Genomic DNA, 23024 nt, shown 5'->3' with positions numbered 1-23024 from the left:
TTTTTTCCAACAGTTGTTTTAGTTTATTGTTGTTATTACTACCCATCCTAGTGAGTATGAAGTGGTATTTCATTATAGTTTTGATTTATATTTCCCTCATGACTGCTGATGCTGAGCATCTTTTCATGTGTTTGTTTGGCATTTGTATATCTTTAGAACAATATCTTTTGAAGTTCTTTACCCATTTTTTAATTGAGTTGTTTGTCCTTTTGTTGAGTTGTAGGAGTTCTTTATATATTCTGGGTACTAGACTTCTAGATGTATAACTTTCATCTCATAATTGTAGAAATAGTACACATTTATTGCAAAAACTCAAACCCAACAGAAAAATAAAAAGTTCTTTTACTGTTCCCCAAATATTCTTCCATGAAGTAACATGAGTTTGGTGTATATCTTTCCAAATTATAAAAGATGCATATACAATCCTAAGTTTACATAAAAAGGATTGAATATCTGCTTTTTTTTTTCTTTGCTTAACCATGCCTTGTGTACATCTCTTCACTGTTTTTGCTGCTGCAGAGAAATACTCTTTTGAGATGGGTATAATACAGGTAAGGAAACTGGGGCATCAGAAAGTTTTTGTTCAAGGTCACAGATCAGTAAGCAGAGGAGTCATGATTCAGACTGAATCTGTCTACTTCCAGAGCTCATGTTCTGTGTCATGTTGCTCATCGGGCTGCCGACCTGGAATCCATCTCCTAGCTCTGTGGCCTTCTTATCTGACTGCTTTAGTGCCTCGTGGACCTTGGACCCAAGTAGTGTGTCTGATGTATATATTCCAGGAAACACCCTTTTCTTATAAACCTCCACACATGCAAGCCTTCAGCAATCCTGAAAGGGAGAAAAAAGTCCGAGAAGAATGCCTGAGGACCTCATTTGGGCTGGGGCATCCACAAACTGCATTTGAGTCACCACAGCTGCTTTTCCCGCCCTCTCCTTCCCACCGCCTGCTTGCCATCTCTGCTAGGTCAGGGCCACTAGTTCTGCTGGCTGAGTTCCAGTTCCTTGTTTCTTCCTGCCTTCCAGGCCCTCAGGAGGCCTCCCTGCACCATTAGGGGGCCTACCTCCTCCCCAATGTCGTGGCTTCCCATCTAGCCTGCAGCTTTTCAGGCACGCCTCCTACTATTTCAGGATCCATGTGTGTGAAACGGGGGCTCCCTCCCGGCACATACATGGGGCTGAAACACGTAAACAAGTACAATCAGGATTCCAGAGTGAAGCATGGACAGAGGAGAAAGTGCCACCAATAACTATGTAAAAGCTGCACCCCAAAGGACAGGCTCTTCTTCCTACCTCTCTGTCCTCCTCACTTTGTGTCCTGCACCTATGTATGGAATGTGGCAACCCACTGCTATCGGTCAGATCACTTTTCCATTGCAGTCCTCTAAGGACTCCCTCTCTCCTTTCACCCCATTGCACTTGGACTTCTAGGGGAGCTGGAGGAATAATAGTAATGAACTATATATCTAAGCAGGCCTTAATGCAGGAGCCATGCTGTTTTTACCACTTCCACTAGTAAGAATAGTTGCTTTGATTTGTCTAGCACCAACAAGGGAGATCTGGAATGCAAGGGTCAACTGCCTTGGGCTCACATCCCAGATCTGCTAGGAACTTGTCATGTGGCCTCGGGCAGGTTACGTGATCTGTCTGAGCCTCCCTTTTCTTATCTGTAAATCCAGGTAAGAGTGTCACTATGTCTTGGGATTCACAGAGCTAATGCCCAGAGAGTGCATTATCAGCTCAGGGCCTGGCACAGGGAACAAGCTCTGCAAATGTCAGGTATCATTATTATTGAAGGGGAGCAGATGCCATCTGAGTCAGATGTCTAGGCAAATGCAAGCATGCTTTTAGTATGACAGTAACAGGGTTCTTCCTTACCTCACTGTCGCACTTTATTTTCTTCATAGCACTCACATTTCATTTTTTATACTTAATTTGTTTCTCTCTTTCACTAGAACATGGATGAGAGTTGCTCTGTCAGTTTCATTCATTGCTGTATCCCTAGCCTCAGAACAGGGCCTCGTGGGGATCCCTAGGTGGCTCAGCGGTTTAGCGCCTGCCTTCGGCCCAGGGCGTGATCCTGGCATCCCCGGATCGAGTCCCACATCGGGCTCCCTGCGTGGGGCCTGCACCTCCCTCTGCCTGGGTCTCTGCTTCTCTGCTTCTCTCTCTCTCTGTATCTCTCATGAATGAATAAATAAAATCTTTTTTTTTTTGTTCAGCTTTATTTTTTTTTAATAAATTAATTTTTATTGGTGTTCAGTTTACCAACATACAGAATAACACCCAGTGCTCATCCCATCAAGTGTCCCCTCAGTGCCCGTCACCCATTCACCCCCACCCCCCGCCCTCCTCCCCTTCCACCACCCCTAGTTCGTTTCCCAGAGTTAGGAGTCTTTATGTTCTGTCTCCCTTTCTGATATTTCCCACACATTTCTTCTCCCTTCCCTTATATTCCCTTTCACTATTTGAATAAATAAAATCTTAAAGAAAAAAAAAAAGAACAGGGCCTCGTGTGTAGTAAGAATGTAAAAATGCCATCAGGGTTTATGGAATAGATGAATACAAGCACTTACTATAGCCTGACTGCTATTCCAGGTGCTATTTGTATTCACTGTGATAGATCCATAACAATCTTTTGAGGTAGGTATACAGTTACTCCTTTTTTACGGATGAAGAAACTAAGTCCTAGGGGAATGGTGTTCTCTGTGCCCAATGTCACAAGTTAGTAAGTGGAAAAGCAGTCAATCTTTCTCAGAGCCAGGGCTTGTACCCCTTCTGCTGTGCTCTGTCAGTAGCAAACACCATCAGTATTTTTATTACTGACAGCATTGACAGCTTTTGAATAGTTAATACATAATAGGCAGAGTTCCTTAACCATCTGCTCCTTTGCTCCTCACACTCACTCTGGAAGAAAGGTTGTGTTGTTATTACTCCCCTTCATTTGACAGTTGAGGAAATAATAACAGGTAATGTTTATTGAGCATCACCATGTGCTGGCACATGTATTACTTTGAGTTAATGGTAATATACACATTTGACAGACGGGGAAACTGAGGCAAAGAGGTAAAATTAATTGCCCAGGGCCACACAACTAAGACATCCGAGCCTCAAACTCCAGCTGTCTGGCTTCGGGAACTGTTCTTCTAAGTGCTTCCCTTGATGTCTTCTCAGTTCAGAGAGGTCAAGTTACCTGTGCTCAGTCACCCAGATTATAGGTATCACAGGATTGGAAACCAAGTCTGCCTTCATCACCAAACCTGTGTTCTTTCTCCTCTTTGTGAGAGCTGAGGGAAGAGTTTCCTGCATTCATCTTTGGACTTGGGTTCCATCCTGCAGGAGTGACAGGGAAGGAGAAGTCGACTGACTTAATCAAGGCCACTCTGCTAAGAATGTGAAGATGGGAGCCCCAACCTCAGCCTCCTTTCTCTCTCCATCCTGCTGGGCTGTATTTCAGCATGGTATGTCTGGCTTAGCCAGGCCTTTAAGAGCCACAGGACCATTGTCTGAAAGCAGGTGGCCAGTTGTGTCCCCAGAGAGAACTAAAGTTACTACAGGTGGTAGAAGTCCCTCCAAAGTGCAGGTATGATTTCTTTTGGGCCAAAATGACCCCTGATGTCTTTATGAGACATTAGTGTCTGTACAACAGGCTCATGAGCTGGGGATGGTAGGGGTGAGGAAAGAAGGGAGGGGGAAATTATACTCATAAGCATAGGAAGTCTGGCTGGGCTACACAAACAAAAACATTTCCTTCGGGGCCAGTGGCCCCAAAGCAGTGGACAGCGCCCACCAACAAACAATAAAGTCAGGCATGTGTCTGCTGCTGATTGTGGGCTGATGCTCCTACTGGGGGGAAGTCTCCCAGAAGCCGGTGAAGAGGTGGTGAGGTTTGTCTCAGTGGAGCTGTCAGAGATGTGTTTTGATGGATGTTCCCTGGAAGTGCAGCTTCCTTCTCCCTCAGCCTGTCCCTCACAGCTGCTAGAGAACTCATGGCTCCCACTGCCCCCACTGCCTGCTTTCCTCTGTTCTTTCTTTCCCTCTCTGCTTACCATCCACTCAGCAGCCCAGGCTCAAGCCACTAAATCCTACTGATGGTTTTCTCCCTCACATCTTGTTAGTATCCCCAAGCTCTGGTAAGAGTAAGAATGTAGCCACCTTGTAGTGAGCACCTGTCATGCACACACTTGGAGGCGTGCCAACCCCTTGCTACCACCGTTTAATCTCAGACTTGCTTCTGCCCTCTTAATAACATTCTTCCTGCCATTTTATACACAAAGACCCAGTTTGGAGAAGTTGAATAGCATGCTTACAATTCTGAAGCTAAAAAGTAGCAGAGCCAAGGGGATTCCAACTTAGGTCTCCTTGGCTTTGGAGCATGTTTGTTCCACCTTTTAAAGTCCCCTCTAAGTAACCAATGTTCCTTTTGAAGTCGATTGTCTGACATATCATAACTGGGCTTTACTGTAACTGCCCACGCTGAGCATAGCTTCCTCTGATATACACCTGGTGAATAGCTTTGTACATGTGTCCCATTCTCCCTGAAACAATAGGAAGTATCATTTCAGTTTGGGGGATTCTCTACTGCGTGAGTTACCATCAGGGCATGCCCTCTGCTTATTGTTCATGGGAACGTGCTCAAGGAATTTTGCAGGAAGGCCCCCCAACCAGGATGTTACTGGAAGACCTGCCTGGTGGAGTATGTACAAATAAGGTGTGACCCTGCCAGCTCAGCCAAAACTCCTGCCTTATGCTAGGAGGCTCTCCGACCCTAGCGGAAAAGGCTGCTGTCTTCATCATCCAGCCAAGAAACTGTTACAGGGTTAGTCCATGGCTTCCTATCTGCCTGCCTGGAGGCTCTTGGGTAAACTTTTGCCATGTGCTTAGATCTCGTTTGTACATTGCTGTCTACACAAAATACAAATCTGATCATGCTTCCTGGGCCTTACTCAAACTCATTGGACTCCATGTTGTTCTTAGGAACAATCTGCTAGGACTCTTTTTTTTTTTAAGATTGTATTTATTTATTCATGAGAGACACACAAAGAGAGAGGCAGAGACACAGGCAGTGAGAGAAGCAGGCTCCCTGTGGAGAGCCTGATGCAAGACTTGATCCTGGGACCCCGGGATTACAACCTGACCCAAAGGCAGACACTCAACCACTGAGCCATCCAGGTGCCCCTGCTAGGACTCTTAAACTTTTTTATCATGGTAAGATATACATAAGAAACTTAACATTATTTAAAAATGAATAGTTCACTGGTATTAAGTATACTTACACTGGTGTGTAACCATCTCCAGAACCCTTTTTCATTTTGCAAAACTAGAAGTCTATGGGACGCCTGGGTGGCTCAGCAGTTCAGTGCCTGCCTTCGGGTCAGGTCGTGATCCTGGGATCCAGGATTGAGTCCTGCATCGGGCTCCCTGTGAGGAGCCTGCTTCTCCCTCTGCCTATGTCTCTGCCTCTCTCTTTCTCTCTGTGTCTCTCATGAATAAATAAATAAATCTTTGAGAAAACAAAAAAGAAGTCTCTACCTATTAAACAATAACTTCCCATTCCCTTAACCCCTCATGTAGTCCCTGGAAATTGCTATTCTCCTTTCTGTCTCTGTGAATTTGACTATCCTAGATACCTTGTATAAAGTGGAGTCACATTTGTTCTTTTGAGTGGGTTATCTCACTTAGCATAATGTTTTCAGGATTCATCTATGCTATTGCATGTGTCAGATTTCCTTCCTTTTCTTTTTTTTTAATTTTTATTTATTTTTAAATAGTCACAGAGAGAGAGAGAGAGAGAGAGAGGGAGAGAGAGAGAGAAGCAGGCTCCATGCACCGGGAGCCCGACGTGGGACTCGATCCCAGGTCTCCAGGATCGCGCCCTGGGCCAAAGGCAGGCACTAAACCGCTACGCCACCCAGGGTTCCCTTTCCTTCCTTTTCAAGGCTGAATGAAGTTGCACTGTGTGTATATACTACTCGCACCTGTCTGTTCACTTGTCAGTGGACCTCCTGAGCCTCAGTGTGACACTGAGGGGCTTGTGTACATACTTTTGAGCTTGCCAGGCTCGCCAGCCTCCACATTTGGGATAGTCTTTCTACTCTTTGTGTCCTCAGCCTCACTGTCTGTTTCAGTCCCTCAGAGAGCAGTACCCACTTTCTGATCTGGAAAGATGCCTTTACTTGACACGGACCATTCCCGAGGGTGAGAATGATCCCCCCAGACCCTATACTCTTACACATCTTAATTTAAATGTCACTTAGCTTAAATGTTCCCACATTTCATTCCTGGAGCCCCAGGGGACCTCGATCAGATTCTCCTCTCCTGCTAATTATTTTCATAGAACTTTGTATGTCTTTATTGTGCTTATTACGACTGTAACTTATTGATTAATTGTGCATGTGTTTGTTTAATGACTGCCTTCCTCGCCAGACAGTAAACTCTTATGTTTAATGCTACATGCCTCATGTCTGGCATTGGGGCTGGCACATAATATGTGCCCAGTAAACAGCTATTGCATGAAACTATAAACAAAATGAATGAATTAGTATTGAAAAGAGAAAATTTCAAGGCTACATGCTGGGAGCATGTAGATTATAAAATGTACATGAGATGTTAAATTACTAGTAGGATCTCAAAAAGTCATCTTGCTGGAGCATTGATTGTTTGCCCTGTCATTTCTCTGTTGATAAAAACCTCCAAGAATAAACTCTTCATTATTTGAAGATGCCTCAGTAAGTGCCAACACATAAACAGCAGCAGCAAAGGCAGCTGACATTCTCTGATTGTTTATTCTCTGCTAGGCTTTTGTCCTGTGTACATCCTATGTATTCTCTCATGAAATCCTCACATGACCTCTAAAAGGTAGATGGTGGGGTGTTTTTGTTTGTTTGATTTTAATTTCTATTTCCAGATGAGAAGACCAAAGCCCTGGGAGTTTAAATGATTTACTTGAGGTCCCTCAGCCAGCTAGTGGTAGGCCCTGAAGTAGAGGGGGTCAGAGCAGACTAAGTTTTGGGATAGAGCACCAGCCTTCCCCCTAGTACCTTTCCCCTCATTAGCTGGAAGAGCTCTCTTTTTATCTGTTTTATACATTAGAATTGGAGCCTCTGCCTTGGTTTTCTTTGAAGCCAGAGTTTTGTGGCTACAGAAGAATTTGAAAAGTCCAGGCCTGCAGAACAAATTTGACCTTTGCAGCTTTCTGCCCTCCCACCCCTAGATATCCCACTGTGCTTCTGCCTGAAATGCCATCTCTTTTCTTCTGCCATGGACCAGAATGCTTCTAAGGCATATTCCAAATCTAGAGGCAGAATGAGTTGTACTCTTCTGCTTTCTCCTCCTGTGGAATGCCCACCCCTCAGTCCTAGCAGCACTCAGGCTTTTTCTAAGTTAAATGGCTGATGAGTTTGTCTCCACCGCTGGACTGAGCCTCTGGGGAAGTTGGACCAGGCCTGCCTTCTCTCCGGAGCTCCTCTGCCTGGCGCGGGATCTGGCACAGAACTCAGGAGCCTCAGCCAGTGCCTGATGAATGAATGAATGCACGCCAAGTGCAGAGCGAGTGCTCAGCACTAACCGGCTGAGTGCAGAAGCCTGAGTACAAACTAGCGTGTGCTCAGAGAACTCCATGAATGCGAGATGGAGATGATCAGATGTATTAATCACTGGTTTGGAAAGGAATTAAAATATTTCCATAATATAGTATGATTCTTTTCTAAAACAGATGTGCCCTCATTGTTTCATGAGGAAGTAATTAAGTGTATTTGATTAAAACATTCATAATTGCTATCATTTATTCAAGGCTACTATATGCTGCTCTCTTTTATTGGTGCTTTATATATGTTGTGTCTGCTTCTCCCTGTCTCCCTGGGAGGGTTTTTATTGTCTCCATTTTAGAGATGAGGAATCTGAGGCTCAGAGAGATTAAGTCGCTTGTCCAAGGATACTCAGCTTCTGAGTGATAGATATGAGAATGCAACAGGCCTGGCTGACTTGAAACCAGTGCCTTTCTGTCACCCCAACTACTTCTGAACTTGTGTTTGAGAGACCTTTCAGCCCAACACCCTGAACCAGCATGCATATTCCTTTCTTCCTCTCAGCCCTCTCTGTGTCTGCCCCTGCCACCCCCCACTCCACTTTCCATTGCCTTAGATTATTGCCTCCCTTGCATCCTGAAACAAATGTTTTTGTTACTGTCAATAATTGGATACTATTATGTGTGGAAACTGTCTGGTGTCAATAGTATACTAATGTCACACTTGTATTAGTAAATACAAAATAATATGTTGTTATAAAGCCAAATTATATATATTATGATTTTCTTTATACAGCGTTTTACTCCTAAGATTTCTTTGAGTCCCAATTTAAATGTTTTTTTTTTAAAGTACGGGTTTTATCTTCGTGTAAAGTGTAAACATAGCAATGTAGTGAAAAGAAAGTCAGAATTTTTTATTTTATTAAAGGTTGTCTAAACAGTGGAATACCTATTTCAAATTATATATGGAATAAAAGATTGAAATATCTCTCTTTAGAGAAGTTTAAGAGGTTTCTTACAGACTTAGATTCATTAATTTTCTCCCCCTCCTAGTATTTCAGCAGGATTAAGTTTTTTGAATCAGTGGATCAAGTTTAAATTTCCCTGTTCCTTCCTTATACTGACATATGCTTTGGCAGGACAAAAAAGAGACCTAAACATGTCAGCATGATTTTTGTTCAATGAATTAAAAACCATAAAAGTAACAAGATCTGATCCAAATCCCTAAACTCCTGACATGGTGGTTTTGTCCTTTTCAGTCCCAAGATTCATATTACTGACTTTGAAAAGCTTTCTGCCTGAAAGCAGAAGTGATGGCAGCAGTGCATAATTTATTTGAAATAGATTGCAAGGGGTGGGCAGCACAGAGTAGTGGAAAGCATGTAGGCCAGAGAGAACTGGATTTGAATCCCTGTCCTGTCACTCAAGCCCATGGGCAAGCTACTCAACATCTGTGCACCTCAATTTCCTCATTGGAAAATGGGAGGGGGATGAGAATCTAGCTGGAAAAATTGTTGCGGGGGTCTGTGAGGTACTGTACTTACAGTACTCACCTGGCATAGACAGGCTTAATAATGGCAGTAATCAGGATTATTTCTCTTTTGAGAATACCTTCAAATAACCGAATCCAGAAGGATTGATTTATAATGCAGACATCTGCTTTGTCTTCAGAGCTCATCTTCCCTCAAAATTCTTTGATTTTTTTTTTTTTCTCATCTTGGCGGAGAGAAGAATAGCAGGTAGATGCCACTAAATCTTTAACACCTGTTTGTCACTGTTTCACATGGAACATATACCCAGAACTTGCTCGTCCTTACCAAGAAAGAACCACACTGATTACGGTCAAGAACCGTAATCCAGTGATGTCTATTTCAGGACCCAGGGAGCCGAGGAATTTTGTCTTACTAAGACTGTTGGCATTTGAGACAGGTCAGCCTGGGTTTGGCCCCAAACTTCTTGGGTCTCATTTTCTTCATCTGTAAAATGGGGCACATGTTCTTGCAAGAACCTCCATGATATGGATTTCCAGCTTCTTTTCTTGTTACTCTCTTGTTATCTGTCCTGCAGTAACTCCTTGGATGCAACATGGTCTCTTTGCGGCTTAAAGCCTTTGTATGTGCTCTCTCTTCCTCCTGGAAGCCCTCCTTGCCATGCCAGCTCAGGCAACCTACATTTGTTCTTCAGATCCTAGTGTGCGTATTAGTCAGGACAGAATGGGCTGTGCTGCAGTAACAGGCAACCCCAGAGTCTCCATGGCTTATCCCAGAAATCTGCTTCTTGCTCAGGCTGTGTGATGGGCGCTGTTTATCATGGTCACTCTGGGACCCAAGCTGATGGGAGGAGCTCTGTATCCACTTGTATTGCAGCCAGCAGAAGCAAATGTGGGGTAGCACACCCTAGCTCCTAGCACTCCTGCCCTGAGGTGAAACCCCCATTTCTGCTCACATTTCATTAACCAAAGCGAGTTGTGGTACCACACCAAACTTTAGAGCCAATAGGGAAAATATCTTTCTACTGGAAGGAGTAAGAACCAAACCACTAGTAAGTGGACCTGAAGACTACCCCATTTAGAGATTATTTCTTCAGGAGGGTCTCCCCTTACTTGCCCCCTGCTCCAGCTCGGACAGTTGCTGATGAGTCCATGCAGCTGCTTTAGTGCTCCTGTGACACCTTGTACTTCTCTGCTTCCCTTCCCACACTCATTGTGTCTCCTTCCTTGCCTCTCTCCCTGACTGAGCTCCCTAAGAGCAGAACAAAGGTCAGTTGGTTAGTGTTCACTGTGTTACCCTCACGCCCACCCCTGGTTGTGATAGGTAAATAGGTCCTCATTATCTAGAGGACAAGGAAACAAAGGTAGAACAAACGTGCATGCGGGGTGACTTTGCTGGGTCGTTGTGATGAGTAAATGTAAAATAAGAATAATAATAAGTGCCTTGTGTAGTTGTAAGAGCCAGCTTATAAAGTGCCTGTGCCAGGGGTTTATAGCAGGCCCTCCAAGTACTCATGGTGGTGATACAATGAGAAAGGAAGCAGTAGAAATAACTGATGTTTGGCAAGCACTCACATATGCCAGACCCTCCCATGGCTTCTTTGTGGAAGTTAACTGACGTGGCGGTTCTCATGTGTTAGGGCTCATGTTACATCTTGGTCAGTTTTGAGGCTATTCATAAGTAGTTTACTATAATAATTAGTAAGATTCTGAGGATAGCTACTTATTTTGGGTGACTTAGAGATTTTTTTTTAATGAAAGATACTGCTTTTTTTTTAAGATTTTAAAAATTTATTCATGAAAGAGGGGCAGAGACACAGGCAGAGGAAGAAGCAGGCTCCCTGTGGAGACCCTGATGCAAGACTGGATCCCAGGACCCCGGGATCACGACCTGAGCTGAAGGCAGACACCCAACCACTGAGCCACCCAGGAGTCCTGGGTGATTTAGAGATTTAATGGTGTGCTTTCTATAGCCTCATGTGCTCATTTGTGCTACATCTTTAGTGGGAGAGAATGGTTATAGAGTTATAGCTAACAATTGCTGCCTGTCAGCATTGAGCACTTAACATGGACCATGGTCAGCGCTAAACAGTTGATGTACACTGTCTCCTCTGTATGGGGACTCTGACAAGACAAGTCAGTTATGCATACAGTAAGTGGTGTGGCCAGGATGCCCTGACTCAAGCTTTTAAGCAGTCCTCACCTCACTCACCAGGAACTTACTTAGCCCTGAGCACACCTGTGGGCATGGTTTGGGAACGTCAAGATCACCATTGACAGAGAGCAAAGCTACTCACTGCTGAGCAAGTGAACACAGTGATGTTAAATTCTCGGCCAGCAGCTCACGTATAGGATGATTTTATTGAATATTTTTTTGTTTTGTTTTATCAGAGTAACCAGGGAGCACAGGGAAATGATGGTGAAACTGGCCAAACAGAACACCAACAAGGCCAAGGATTCTTTACGGAAGGTTCGTACCAATGCAATGAATAAGCTGAAGAAATCAAAGGACAAGGTCTCGGAGGACACCATTAGGCTCATAGAAAAACAGGTACTGTTGCCAGCATCTGTGGTACATATGTGTCTGACCCAGGGAACCACTTGTTCATGTCTGAAGAGAGGGAGAGTACAAAAGAATACCCCTGACTCTTTCCTTGGCACGATCAGGATTGACTGAGTCTCTGTTTCTGGGCTTAGCCATCGGAACATGGAGGAAGGGACGATGCCATGGACTCTACTCTGCTGGGCTCCAGACTCCGTGCTGAATGCTTTCTATCATTTCATGTATCCTTGTTGCTACAAAGTTGTGAAGTAGGTCCTGAGGAGAGTGAGGTTCAGAGAAGCTAACTAACTTGCTCCAAGTCACACTGCTGGTCAATTAGAAATGGATCCCAACCCAGGCAGACTAACCAGAGCCTGGATGCAAATGCTCGTGTGTGTGTGTGTGTGTGTGTGTGTGTGTGTGTGTGTGTTGGGGGGGTTGCTCTTCTGAGTGCTGGCAAGTGAGGACTTAGCAGTGTTCTTACTGCACTGAGTAGCAGCACTTGAACAAAGTGCTATAAAATAGTGAGGGAATGGGGGGGCAGAATAACACGGGCAAAGGTACTGTATAAAAGAATGTATGCAGGTGGGTAATTGTAGTGTGAACACTGGCTGAGGCTTGGGAGTGGATGGATGTGGCAGCTAATTCATAGCAGGGCTTGAAAACCAGGCTGAGCAGCTTGGACTCCAGCCTGTCCAGACACTCCCGTGCTGGCTATGCAGGTCTGTCAGTCATCTGTGGCCACAGTAATGCTGTGACCACCTCAAAACTCGGTGATCTACAGTATCAGCCTTTATTTCTTAGTCTCATTTCTGTGGCTCAGCTGGGGAGTCACTGTTCTAGGCTGGGCTCAGTGGGTTTGCTCTAAATGTTGGATTGGTTTCAGATCTGCTTTCTCTGTCCCTCAATCTTCTGGAGTCAACAGGCTTCCTAGGACACCTTTCAACAGCAGATGCCAACAGATTAAGCCCAACCATTCAAATACATTTGAAGCACCTGCTCTTGGCACATCCCACTGGCCAAGCAAATCATATGGGCCAAGCCCAGTGTCACCAGCACAGGGAAATATATATGTTTGTGGAAGTCTAGGGGAGGGTGTGAATATTTGTTGAACAGTAATCAAATCTACCACAGCATCACAATCACTTAAGGAGCTTATAAAAATAGAGGTTTCTGTGGCCCCATACCCAGAGATTGAGTCAGTGAGTCTGGTGTGGGGCCTACGGATTATTTTTAGATTCTCCCCGGGTGATTCTGATACATTAACTCCCTGGAAAGACTTTTTTCCAGACTGGGGAGATCACATCTGTGTTCATGAAAGATGACTGTGTTGGCTGGGTAGAAAACAGGTTGTGGAGGCCGGGAGGCCAGGGAGGCTGTTGCAGAAATCCATCCAGGAAATGGTGGCTTGAACCTGAGTGGTACCAGTGGAATTAAGATAGGAAGATGAATTTAGCAGTATTTAGGAGGTAGAATGATATTTAGCATGAAATAAAAGGCTTACCCAAAGCTTCTGCATTCACATTTTTTAAGGAAGATTAAACATGAATGTGGGCAGGATGGGGAGTAAGGAGGCTAGAGGCTGGAGGCAAGGAGCATGAGCGCTGTTAGGGAGACATCTGGAGAAGGCCATAAATTGACTAACCGCTCCCTTCTCTTGGACCAGCAGTTAGAATGACAGTTGTAGGCCAGCCCTAACAATCACCCAGGAAAACATTTAGGATGCCTGAGCTCTGCTCCTCATTCACTGAGTTTTAGTAGGTTTCCCCAGGAATGTATATTTTTAAGAAGCTCCCAGATAATTCTGCAAAAGCCAACACAGATGGTAATTAATAACCTAGAAGCCTAATGGTGTATCCCTGTGATGTTACCAGAGTTGCATCAAGGTGGTTCTGCACTTGATGTCCTGTGACCTTAGGGACACTACCTGACTGCTTGAAGTCTGCTTGTTCTGTAAAAAAGGGTTTGTAATTCCTAGCTTAAAAGATTGCTGTAGACATGCTAGAATTCTACACCATTAGAGTATCTGACACCTGGCTCCACCTGACCCTCAGAGCTCCCTTCCTGCCTTCATTGTGTCCTCTTCTTTCCCTGCATCAACTAAAAGAGGTTCCTAGATAAGGCTGGTCTTTTCTGAGCACTAGTCAGGCCTTGTAGGAGTCTGTCCTTGGTCCCAGATGGCCAGCTCCCCAGGATATTCCATCTCTGCCATCCACCCTTGACCTTTTCCTTGCTTCCTCACAGTAAACCCTTGGACCTCAGGAACATGCCAGGCACTTCTCACTCAGCAAGACTGGGCCTCTGTGTCAGGGACCAGAGCCCATGTCCATGTACCCTGAAGAGGGAAGAATGATCAGATAAGCAGTATACCCTTGATCAAACGCACTGACAAAGACATTGCAAGAAGCTTTCACATTAGCACCTGGCTTTTCACCTTCCTTTTCAGATTAGATTTGTTTCTTCTATGCTTATTGCTATTGATTATTATTATTTTTCGAAATGAAAATGACTATTAGTTTTTTCTGATACTAAGCTATGCATGGTAGTATAATATTTTTTTTAAATCTTTTTTTTTTAATTTTTTATTTATTTACTTATGATAGTCACAGCGAGAGAGAGAGAGGCAGAGACACAGGCAGAGGGAGAAGCAGGCTCCATGCATCGGGAGCCCGGTGTGGGATTCAATCCCGGGTCGCCAGGATCACGCCCTGGGCCAAAGGCAGGCGCTAAACCGCTGCGCCACCCAGGGATCCCAATATTTTTTTTTTTAATGAAGAAGAAAGTAATTGAAATTTCATCACCCAGAGATGACCATTGTTAACGTTCTAGTGCAGATCTGCACATTTTCTCCGTGATGACATGCGTAATATTACAAAATAAAAGATCACAGTGTATGTACATAACATATCCTGTGCAGTAATCTTTATTAACATATTCTCATTTAAACATGAGTTCTTACCATTAGTGTCAATAACTGCCTTTATTATCTATCATAAGTGGAGTAAGAAAATCTTTAGGAGACAGACTTGTGCACACTTTATTTTGTCCTTTTTTCCTGCCAGGAGGCACTGAGCTGGAGTTTTGGGTCTGTGGTTTTTGTTTTCATTTTTAAAATAAGCAAGGCAGGGGGTTGATTGTTGTTTTATCAAGGTTTTTAAAAATTTATTTGTTTACTTTGATCCTGATTATCAAAGTAATGTATGCTCACTGCAGAAAACAGGGAGAGTTCCGAAGACTGTTTTAAAAAAAAAATGGGGAAAAGTTCACACCATAAGCCCACATTGCAGAAGCAACTGCTGTTAATATTTTGGAGTATTTGTGCTTTCCCTCTCTTTTTTTTTTTTAAACTACCTAGTTTGTAACGTGTCTGAGAATATGTAGTATGCATATGATTCTGTATTCAGCTTTTTATTTTCTGTTTAGGATTAAACCATTAGCATTTTCTCGTGTCTTAAAAAACTGTCTGTAAACAGCCATTTCTGATGGTTAGAGAATAGTCCGTCTTGTGGTTATACCATAATTCACTTTCATAGGCCTCTTGTTGGACATTTTGTTTGTTTAAACTTTTTTGTTATAAATAAGGTTGCAGTGAATATTTTTATACATAAATTTTTGTTAAGATGATTTCCCTGGGATAGAGTCCAAACTGTGGAATTATTGCACATTGGGAATACATATTCTTAAGATTCTTGGTATGTGCTGCCTAAATCACTCACAGGGGTTTCAGAATGTATGATGTTTTTGTTTTTGTTTTGTTTTGTTTTGTTTTTAATTTTTTTTTCTTTATTTATTTATGATAGTCACACAGGGAGAGAGAGAGGCAGAGACACAGGCAGAGGGAGAAGCAGGCTCCATGCACCGGGAGCCTGACATGGGATTCGATCCCGGGTCTCCAGGATCGCGCCCCGGGCCAAAGGCAGGCGCCAAACCGCTGCGCCACCCAGGGATCCCTTGTTTTTGTTTTTTAATTTTGCCTTTTCTAATCCCTAACATTTGAACTCAGAAATTTTTTTTAAGATTTTATTTATTTACTTGAGAGAGAGTGAGAGTGAGCATGAGCAGGGGGAGAGGCAAAGGGAGAGAGAAAGGGAGAAGCAGACTCTCCACTGATCAGGGAACCCAATATATAGGGAGTCCGATGTGAGGTCCTGTCCCAGGACCCTGGCATCATGACCTGAGCTGAAGGCAGATGCTTACCTGACTGAGCCACCTAGGCATCCCTTGAACCCAGAATTTTTAATGTGAGTTTGAAATGATGCTTATCTTGGAAGTTTTGTCTTTACTTCTATACTCCACAGAAAATATTCAGTTATTTTTTTTTTTTAGTTAGTTATTTTTTATATAACTCTATACAACCTTTCAAAAGGATAATATAGCAGTATATACCAAAATCCATACATTTCTGACTCAGTGGCTAAAGAAATTATTCAAAATAAATTGTCAAGAATCTTACCTATTATCTGTTAATGTATTATATACATAATAGTTGAAAATTAGAAACTGTCTAAATTTCTGACAGTGGGAACATAAATTCTTCTACATCCATTTACTGGAATCTCTATATAGAGACAGTTATAAAAACATTTTGCAGGGGCACGTGGGTGGAACAGTCAATTAAGCATCTGATTCTTGATTTTGGCTCAGGTTGTAATGTGAGGGTCTGGAGATTGAGCACCAAGTTGGGTTCTACACCCAGTGTGGAGCCTGCTTTAGACTCTCTCCTTCTCCCTCTGCACCTCCCCACAGCTCTCTTTCAAATAGATCTTTTTTTTTTTTTTTTTTTTTTTAACACTTCTTTTTTTATTTTTTTTAATTTTTATTTTATGATAATCACACACACAGAGAGAGAGAGAGAGGCAGAGACATAGGCAGAGGGAGAAGCAGGCTCCATGCACCGGGAGCCTGACGTGGGATTCGATCCCGGGTCTCCAGGATCGCGCCCTGGGCCAAAGGCAGGCGCTAAACCGCTGCGCCACCCAGGGATCCCTCAAATAGATCTTTTTAAAAAATATATTGCAGAAATAAGTTTCTTTTGGAATTTATTTTTTTAAGGTAGGTTACATAACAGTATAATAATATGATTCCATTTTTATAATGAAAATCTTCATGTACATGAAAGGATTGGCAGCTTAGTTTGGAGCGCCTAGCTGGCTTAGTCGGTAGAGCATGAAGCTCTTGATCTTGTGGTTGTGAGTTCGAGTCCCACATTGGTTGTAGAGATTACTTAAAATAAAATCTTAAAAAAAAAAAAGAAGATTGGCAGCTTATCCACTTGAGAATATTAATAGTGGTCATTTCAGGCAATGGGATTATGAACAATTTAAATATTATTCTTTATGGGATTTGTTTTTACATTCCAAAATTCTTTTGAGGTCAGATTTTTTTAAAAAGCTATATTATAAACATTATACAAATGTTTCTTTGGTGTATAAAAATGAAGGGATCAAGTTGTAGGTTGCATGCCTATAATCACGTCTGATCCTCACCCACCCCTATCCACCAACTTCCCCACCAACTTCCCCACCCAGCTGCCCAGGCCAGCTCTGCCGAAGAAGGACCGAGGCCTACCCGCTCGGGACTCTGACATCTGCCAGCCTGCTGTTTCACCTTTGCTTCAGTTTGCTATAAATGGGCCTGCTGAGCATTAAAGCGCTTGGCAGAAATCACCAGTAAAGCTGGCCAAGATCCTTTCACTGCCGCCTTTTTCTGAGAAATTGCTGCTCTGAAGTGAAGCTGGGTGCTAATGGGCAGAAGGAGGGAAGGGCTCCTAGTGGGCAGGCAAGCAGGCAGGGAGGCTGGGGTGGGTGAGGCACTGAGTGTTCTGAGCCAGGCTTTGGGGAGGATGACTTGCCACCTACCTGCCCCAGCCATGCATTGTGTGTGCCTGCCTTCCCCTTTCCTGTCTCCTCCTTTCACTTTCCTGAACCAGAAAGGAGCAAATGTGACACTGCTGCTGCTGCTGCTGCTGCTGCTGCTGCTGCTGCTGGTGGTGGCACAGCCATTGATATGTCTTTATGAGGCAGCAGATTAAAATGGAAAGGGCTCTTGCTTTGGTGGCAGGCCTGACTGGTTCAAATTCCCAGCTCTTTCACTTCTCCGCTGCTAGGGTCAGCAAATAGCTTCACTTTTTTGAGCTTGTCTTCTCATCTATAAAGTGGGAAGAGGGGTGCTCATCTCACAGGTTTGGTGAGAGGACCAAGTGACACACATACTGAAAAGTGACTGACATGCTTTCCAGTCCTCAGTAATTGTGTCCTCAGTATGTGTCTGTCCCATTCCTTTCTCCGCCCTTCTGACTATGAATGTGGGGCTGGGATTGATTGTTGGAGTGACTCACACAGCTTGACTGGAGTGAGGAAGGACCAGGCCAGGTGCTGGGGACTCATCAAAGGCAATCAGGGTGGGTAAGTTCCTGGCTCAGTCACACTACTGACTTTTTAATGTGATTTTGGGCAGGTTAGTTAACATTTTATGCCTTGGTTTACTCTTCTATAAAATGGAGATAATACCTATTCTCACCTGCCTTATAGAAGTTACGTGTAATTGTTGGATTTGAGTGAAATAACAGAGGACAAAACCCCTTTGCATGCCATGAACAACTGTGCAACTGTCAGGATAAATAGTTAAATATTCAGTGTTTTAAAGGGGCATAATAGCATTTCATGTGTTTTGAAGAAAGTGTGAAATAAGTCATATAAAGTTTTTAGCTCAGTGTCTGGCATATAGTAATACTAGGTAAGAGGGAACTGTTGCTGGTGCTTTTGTCATTGTTGTTAATCATCATTTTTTTTTAAGATTGATTATTTATTTATTTTTTTTAATTTTTATTTATTTATGACAGTCACACAGATAGAGAGAGAGAGGCAGAGGCACAGGCAGAGGGAGAAGCAGGCTCCATGCACCAGGAGCCTGACGTGGGATTCGATCCCGGGTCTCCAGGATCGCGCCCTGGGCCAAAGGCAGGCGCTAAACCACTGCGCCACCCAGGGATCCCTATTTATTTATTTTAGAGAGAGGGAGAGAGAATGTCCAAGCAGGGGGAAGGGCAGAAGGAGAGGAAGAGAGAGAATCTCAAGCAGACTCCCCAAATAGGGAGCCTGACTTGGAGCTCCATCCCATGACCCTGAGATTATGACCTGAGCCAAAATCAAGAGTCGGGTGTTCAACTGACTAAGCCACCCAGGCAGGCACCCCATGTTAATCATCATTATTTTAAGAAGTCTGATAAAGATGAAAAAAGATGAACTTACAGGCAGACTGTCCTCAAGGGCACTTTGTGCCTATAATTTGGTAGAAAGTTAGTAAATATTTTCATTAATTGATTAATTTGAAAAGAAGTCAGGAAGTGATAATAAAAATCAGAGTAGCACAAGCAGCATTTGCATAGCAAATAACCAGTTTAAACTGTGTTTGCATATTCATGAATGCATTTAACCCACACAACTACTCTCTGAGGAAGGGACCAGCATCCCCATTTGATAGATGAGGTAACTGAGATTCAGTGACTTGCACATTGTCATCCACTGAGAAAACCGGGCTCCCATATTATCAGTGTTACCCCTGGTACTCTTTCTCCCCCAGTCCTCATTCCTGTTCCCACATTGCCCTGGTGACATTTTTTCAGAATAGGCTTCTGGCGCTTGTTCCTGGCTGCCCCAGGCTGCCAGCCTCCAGGCGCTGGAGTGAGTGCTGCTGGGCATCATGCCACCCTGCATGCAAGGCATCTATTCTGGGCAGGGGCAGCAGGATCTGAAGAGTATGTGGCTGAGTGAAGAGGGATCAAGCAGCCATTCTGAGTGCAGCCGCTCTGCCAGCATGCCCAGCAGCCCCTGACACTGCTTCCTCCAGCTACAAAAAGTGCAGCTGTTGCTATGGTGAGAGCCTGTTTGTATCCCTGCCTGGGGCCAATTGCTCCAAATCCTCTCTAGCCTCTCTCCTTTCCAGTGCGTTTAGTTCCTAGTTCTTGGCTAAGGCCTGTGGTCTGCAAATATGTAAGACAGCCGTCATGCGGCTGAGCACACAGATCCTGGGCCCATCCTTGAAGGCTTCCTGTCTTAGGTCCCTTTTAGACTTGGGAGGGAAACTGTAACACTTACTAAATTGTATTGTGTTTTGTTTCTCATTCTTAGTACATGTTTATTTTTGAAAATTTGGAAGATATAGAAAAGTACAGAAAACCTTAATTATTCATTTAGTAAATATTTTGTGACCACTTGCTATACACTAGGTCTTTTTTTTTTTTTTTTTTTTAATTTATCCGTGAGAGACACAGAGAGAGGCAGAGACACTGGCAGAGGGAGAAGCAGGCTCCATGCAGGGAGTCTCACGCAGGACTCGATCCCGGGTCTCCAGGATCACGGCCTGGGCTGAAGGCAGCACTAAACCACTGAGCCACCCAGGCTGCCCTACACTAGGTCTTATATAAGATGTTTCCTTCCATTTTTAAGAAATAAGCATTTTTTGTAACATATTTGAGATCCGGCTTTTTCTTTAACTCTAAAGGTAACATGAGCATTTTCCCATGGTATTATAAAGAATATCTTGAAACATTATTTCTGTTTATCTGATTACAAAAGCAATCCATACTTGTTATAAACTTTCAGACATTTCAGAAATATGTACTAGAATGTTATTCATATTTGAACCCTTTCCATAAGAAGTGGATAATCTCAACCATTTTTAATGGCTATATGTATTCAACTACTTCTGTGTTATATCACTTTAGATTTTCTGATTTTTCATTATTAAAAATAAAGCCTGGATGGGGGCACCTGGGTGGTGCGGTTAGTTAAGCATTAAGCTCTTCGTTTTAGCTCTGGTGGTGATGGGTTTTCGGCTTGGGTGGTGATCTCAGGGTTGTAAGATTGAGCCCTACATCAGACTCCTTGCTTGGTGTCAAGTCTCCTTGAGACTCTCTCTCTTTTGCCCCTCCCCACTCTCTAAAAATAAATAAATCTTTAACTATAAAGCCTAGATAAATATTTTTGCATATGGAACTTTAGAAAAATTTTTTTCAGATTCCATCCATGTGGTAATTTCCCAGTTGAGAGAATTTAGGAGTTAAAAACCGGTGTGGACATTTGCATTGATTTGAATTCCTATCATTGATATATGAACTCATCCATTTTACCATAGCTTTCTGGCATTGAATACTGTAATTAAAAGCTACAACATCATATTTTGTTAACTACAATAACTGAATTATATCTTGTTTTAATTTGCATTCCTTAGTGTCTGTTGAATTTTCCATGTTTGTTAACCAGATGTACTCTTTTTTTCAAGATTTTTTTTTCCTGCTTAATTATTGGGATCTTAGTAGTCTTATCAATTAGTATGAGGCCTTTATACAGCATGGTGTCTGAGGTGTAGGCAATTCTAGAGTCATTAGTGACCGATAAGGCTGGCTTCTCTGTATTCCTGTAATAAGAATTAAGAATTTGGGGCTATGAAATCAGACTACTGGGGATTAAATTTTGTAATTGTTACTTGCAGCTGTGTGTCCTGACAGGTGACCCAACTGCCTCAGTTTCCTCATCTGCGAAATGAGGATAATGACAGGATTTCATGGGGCTGCTGTTAAGAGGCAGTATATAAAGTTATTGGCACAGTGCCTGGCTGGGACTAAACAGTGTGAGCTTTTGTCACCATTGCTGTTTCCCAAATAACTTGTACATAATTTTGGAATGCTTGTTCCCCTGCCCTGTCCCAGGCTGTTCTCGAGCCATCTCCTTTTGTGTCCCCACAGATCAGCCAAATGGCTGACGATACAGTTGCAGAGCTGGACAGGCATCTGGCAGTGAAGACCAAAGAACTCCTTGGATGAGAGTCCACCTGGTGCAGCGGTACTCCAGAGCCTGGTTTCTTTGGATCCCGTGGATGGCAAGTTGGTGCCTCTCTTCCCTGTCCACGCCGAAGGCTGTCATCATGCATTTGTCACTGTGTGGCTCAACCTTCTAGAGGGACACCCAGACTTGTTCATTCTCTTCTTCCTGCTCCCTGCCCAACCCATTCTGCTTTGGCCTTCTGCCTGGGTGGGCCTCCAGGAGTCCCTGCTGCCAGTGGATGGCCTCTACTCAGAGTATTTGCCCTGATCCTGACATTGCCAAGAGATCAGGACCACTGGCAGGCTCGGCACCTTATGTTTCTTATCTCAGGAGCTGCCTTTTCAATCATTTGGGCCCTGTCCCCAACTTTGGTCTCTGGGCTGATTTGGGCCTTCACCTGCAACTGGATCCCTTTGCTACAGGCCCATTTTTACCTAACAGTAAAATTAAAATAAATTGGAAAAAATAACCACCACAAAGGAGTGGTCCATCTGGATTAACATTCTCTAAGGACCTGTGTGTCAAACCACCAGACAATACGTTTGCCTCTGAGTCATTGTCACACCTGCTCTTTCCTCTGCCTGGACCATCCTGCCACTGCTGACCTACCTGGCTAGTCCTGTTCATCCCTCGGGTCTCAGCTTGGGTATCACCTACTTCCCTCTTCCCCAGCCTACAACTCCTGTTGTCAGCTCTTAGCACTGTCCACTGCTTTTTAGCGGAACCTTCACTATTCTTTTTGATAATTAGTCCATAGAGCTTCACTTTCCTCAGGACTTTATATAATGCCTGGAACACAGTAGGCATTCAAATATGTTGTGAATGAATTGAACAAAGTAGCCACTCAACAAATGCTGACTGCTTTTCTTTTCTTTCCATCATAGTACCATCACTCTGTCACTTTCCAATCTTGCCTTTCCCCAGGGCCTGCCTGTTACTGACAGAGGACTGGTTTGTTGTGGCTTATCTTTTGGTTAAGTATGTTTTTTTCTTTAGTAATTACCTTTTCTTTTCTCTTCTTTTCTTTCATTCATAATGTAGCTATCCTATAGCCGTAATACAGCTAGATACAGTTCTAGGCAGTATCTTTAATCTTCATGGTAAGCTTGTGAGATGTATATTATCTTCATTTTACAAATAGGAAAACAGACTTGACATCATGGATTACTTCCCCAAAGTGACAAGCCTAGTAAGTGATAGAATGTTTTGTTATGCATGGTCAGACTCATTTTACAGAGAGGGAGGAGCTCAAGAGAGGTCAGATTTCTTGCTCAGCGTGACATAGCTAGCAAGTGGCAGAGCTGGGATTCAAACTGAGGCCTGATCTAAAGCCTGTGCTCTGCCCAATGCATCCTGCAGCCTGCATAAACATCTAGTGAGCACCCACTGTATGTCAGGTATGGTGCTGCATGCTGGGTAGACATGTAAAATAGATAAGATATGAGGGGTGCATGGCACATTAGACTAAGTCTGTCTTTGAGGGGTGCATGGCACACTACACTAAGTCATTATCCAAAATGTTCCGGGTGGAAGGTAGGAAGTTCATTCCAGTTCTGCCAGATGGCTGCTTTTAGAGAGGAACCTACTCGGGCAGCCACCAGGCCTGGCTGCAACTCCCTCGAAGCAGCATCCAGACTTCCTGCT

At 43.6% G+C, this 23024-nt stretch overlaps 1 protein-coding gene across 2 annotated transcripts in view; it reads left to right on the top strand.

The window, feature by feature from the left end:
* MRRF (mitochondrial ribosome recycling factor) overlaps positions 1-21849 on the top strand; it is a 57102-nt gene extending 35253 nt beyond the window's left edge. For both annotated transcript variants that reach the window (XM_055322357.1, XM_055322366.1), the window contains 2 exons: positions 11406-11565; positions 21302-21849. In XM_055322357.1, the coding sequence (XP_055178332.1) occupies positions 11406-11565; positions 21302-21379 (238 nt within the window). In that variant the 3' untranslated portion in view covers positions 21380-21849. The remainder of the gene's footprint in view (positions 1-11405; positions 11566-21301) is intronic.
* The last annotated feature ends 1175 nt before the right edge of the window (positions 21850-23024 follow it).

Source organism: Nyctereutes procyonoides, unplaced genomic scaffold (genome assembly GCF_905146905.1).
Source record: "Nyctereutes procyonoides isolate TBG_1078 unplaced genomic scaffold, NYPRO_anot_genome, whole genome shotgun sequence".
NCBI lineage: Eukaryota > Metazoa > Chordata > Mammalia > Carnivora > Canidae > Nyctereutes > Nyctereutes procyonoides.
This window is presented reverse-complemented; position numbering and strand designations above follow the sequence as displayed.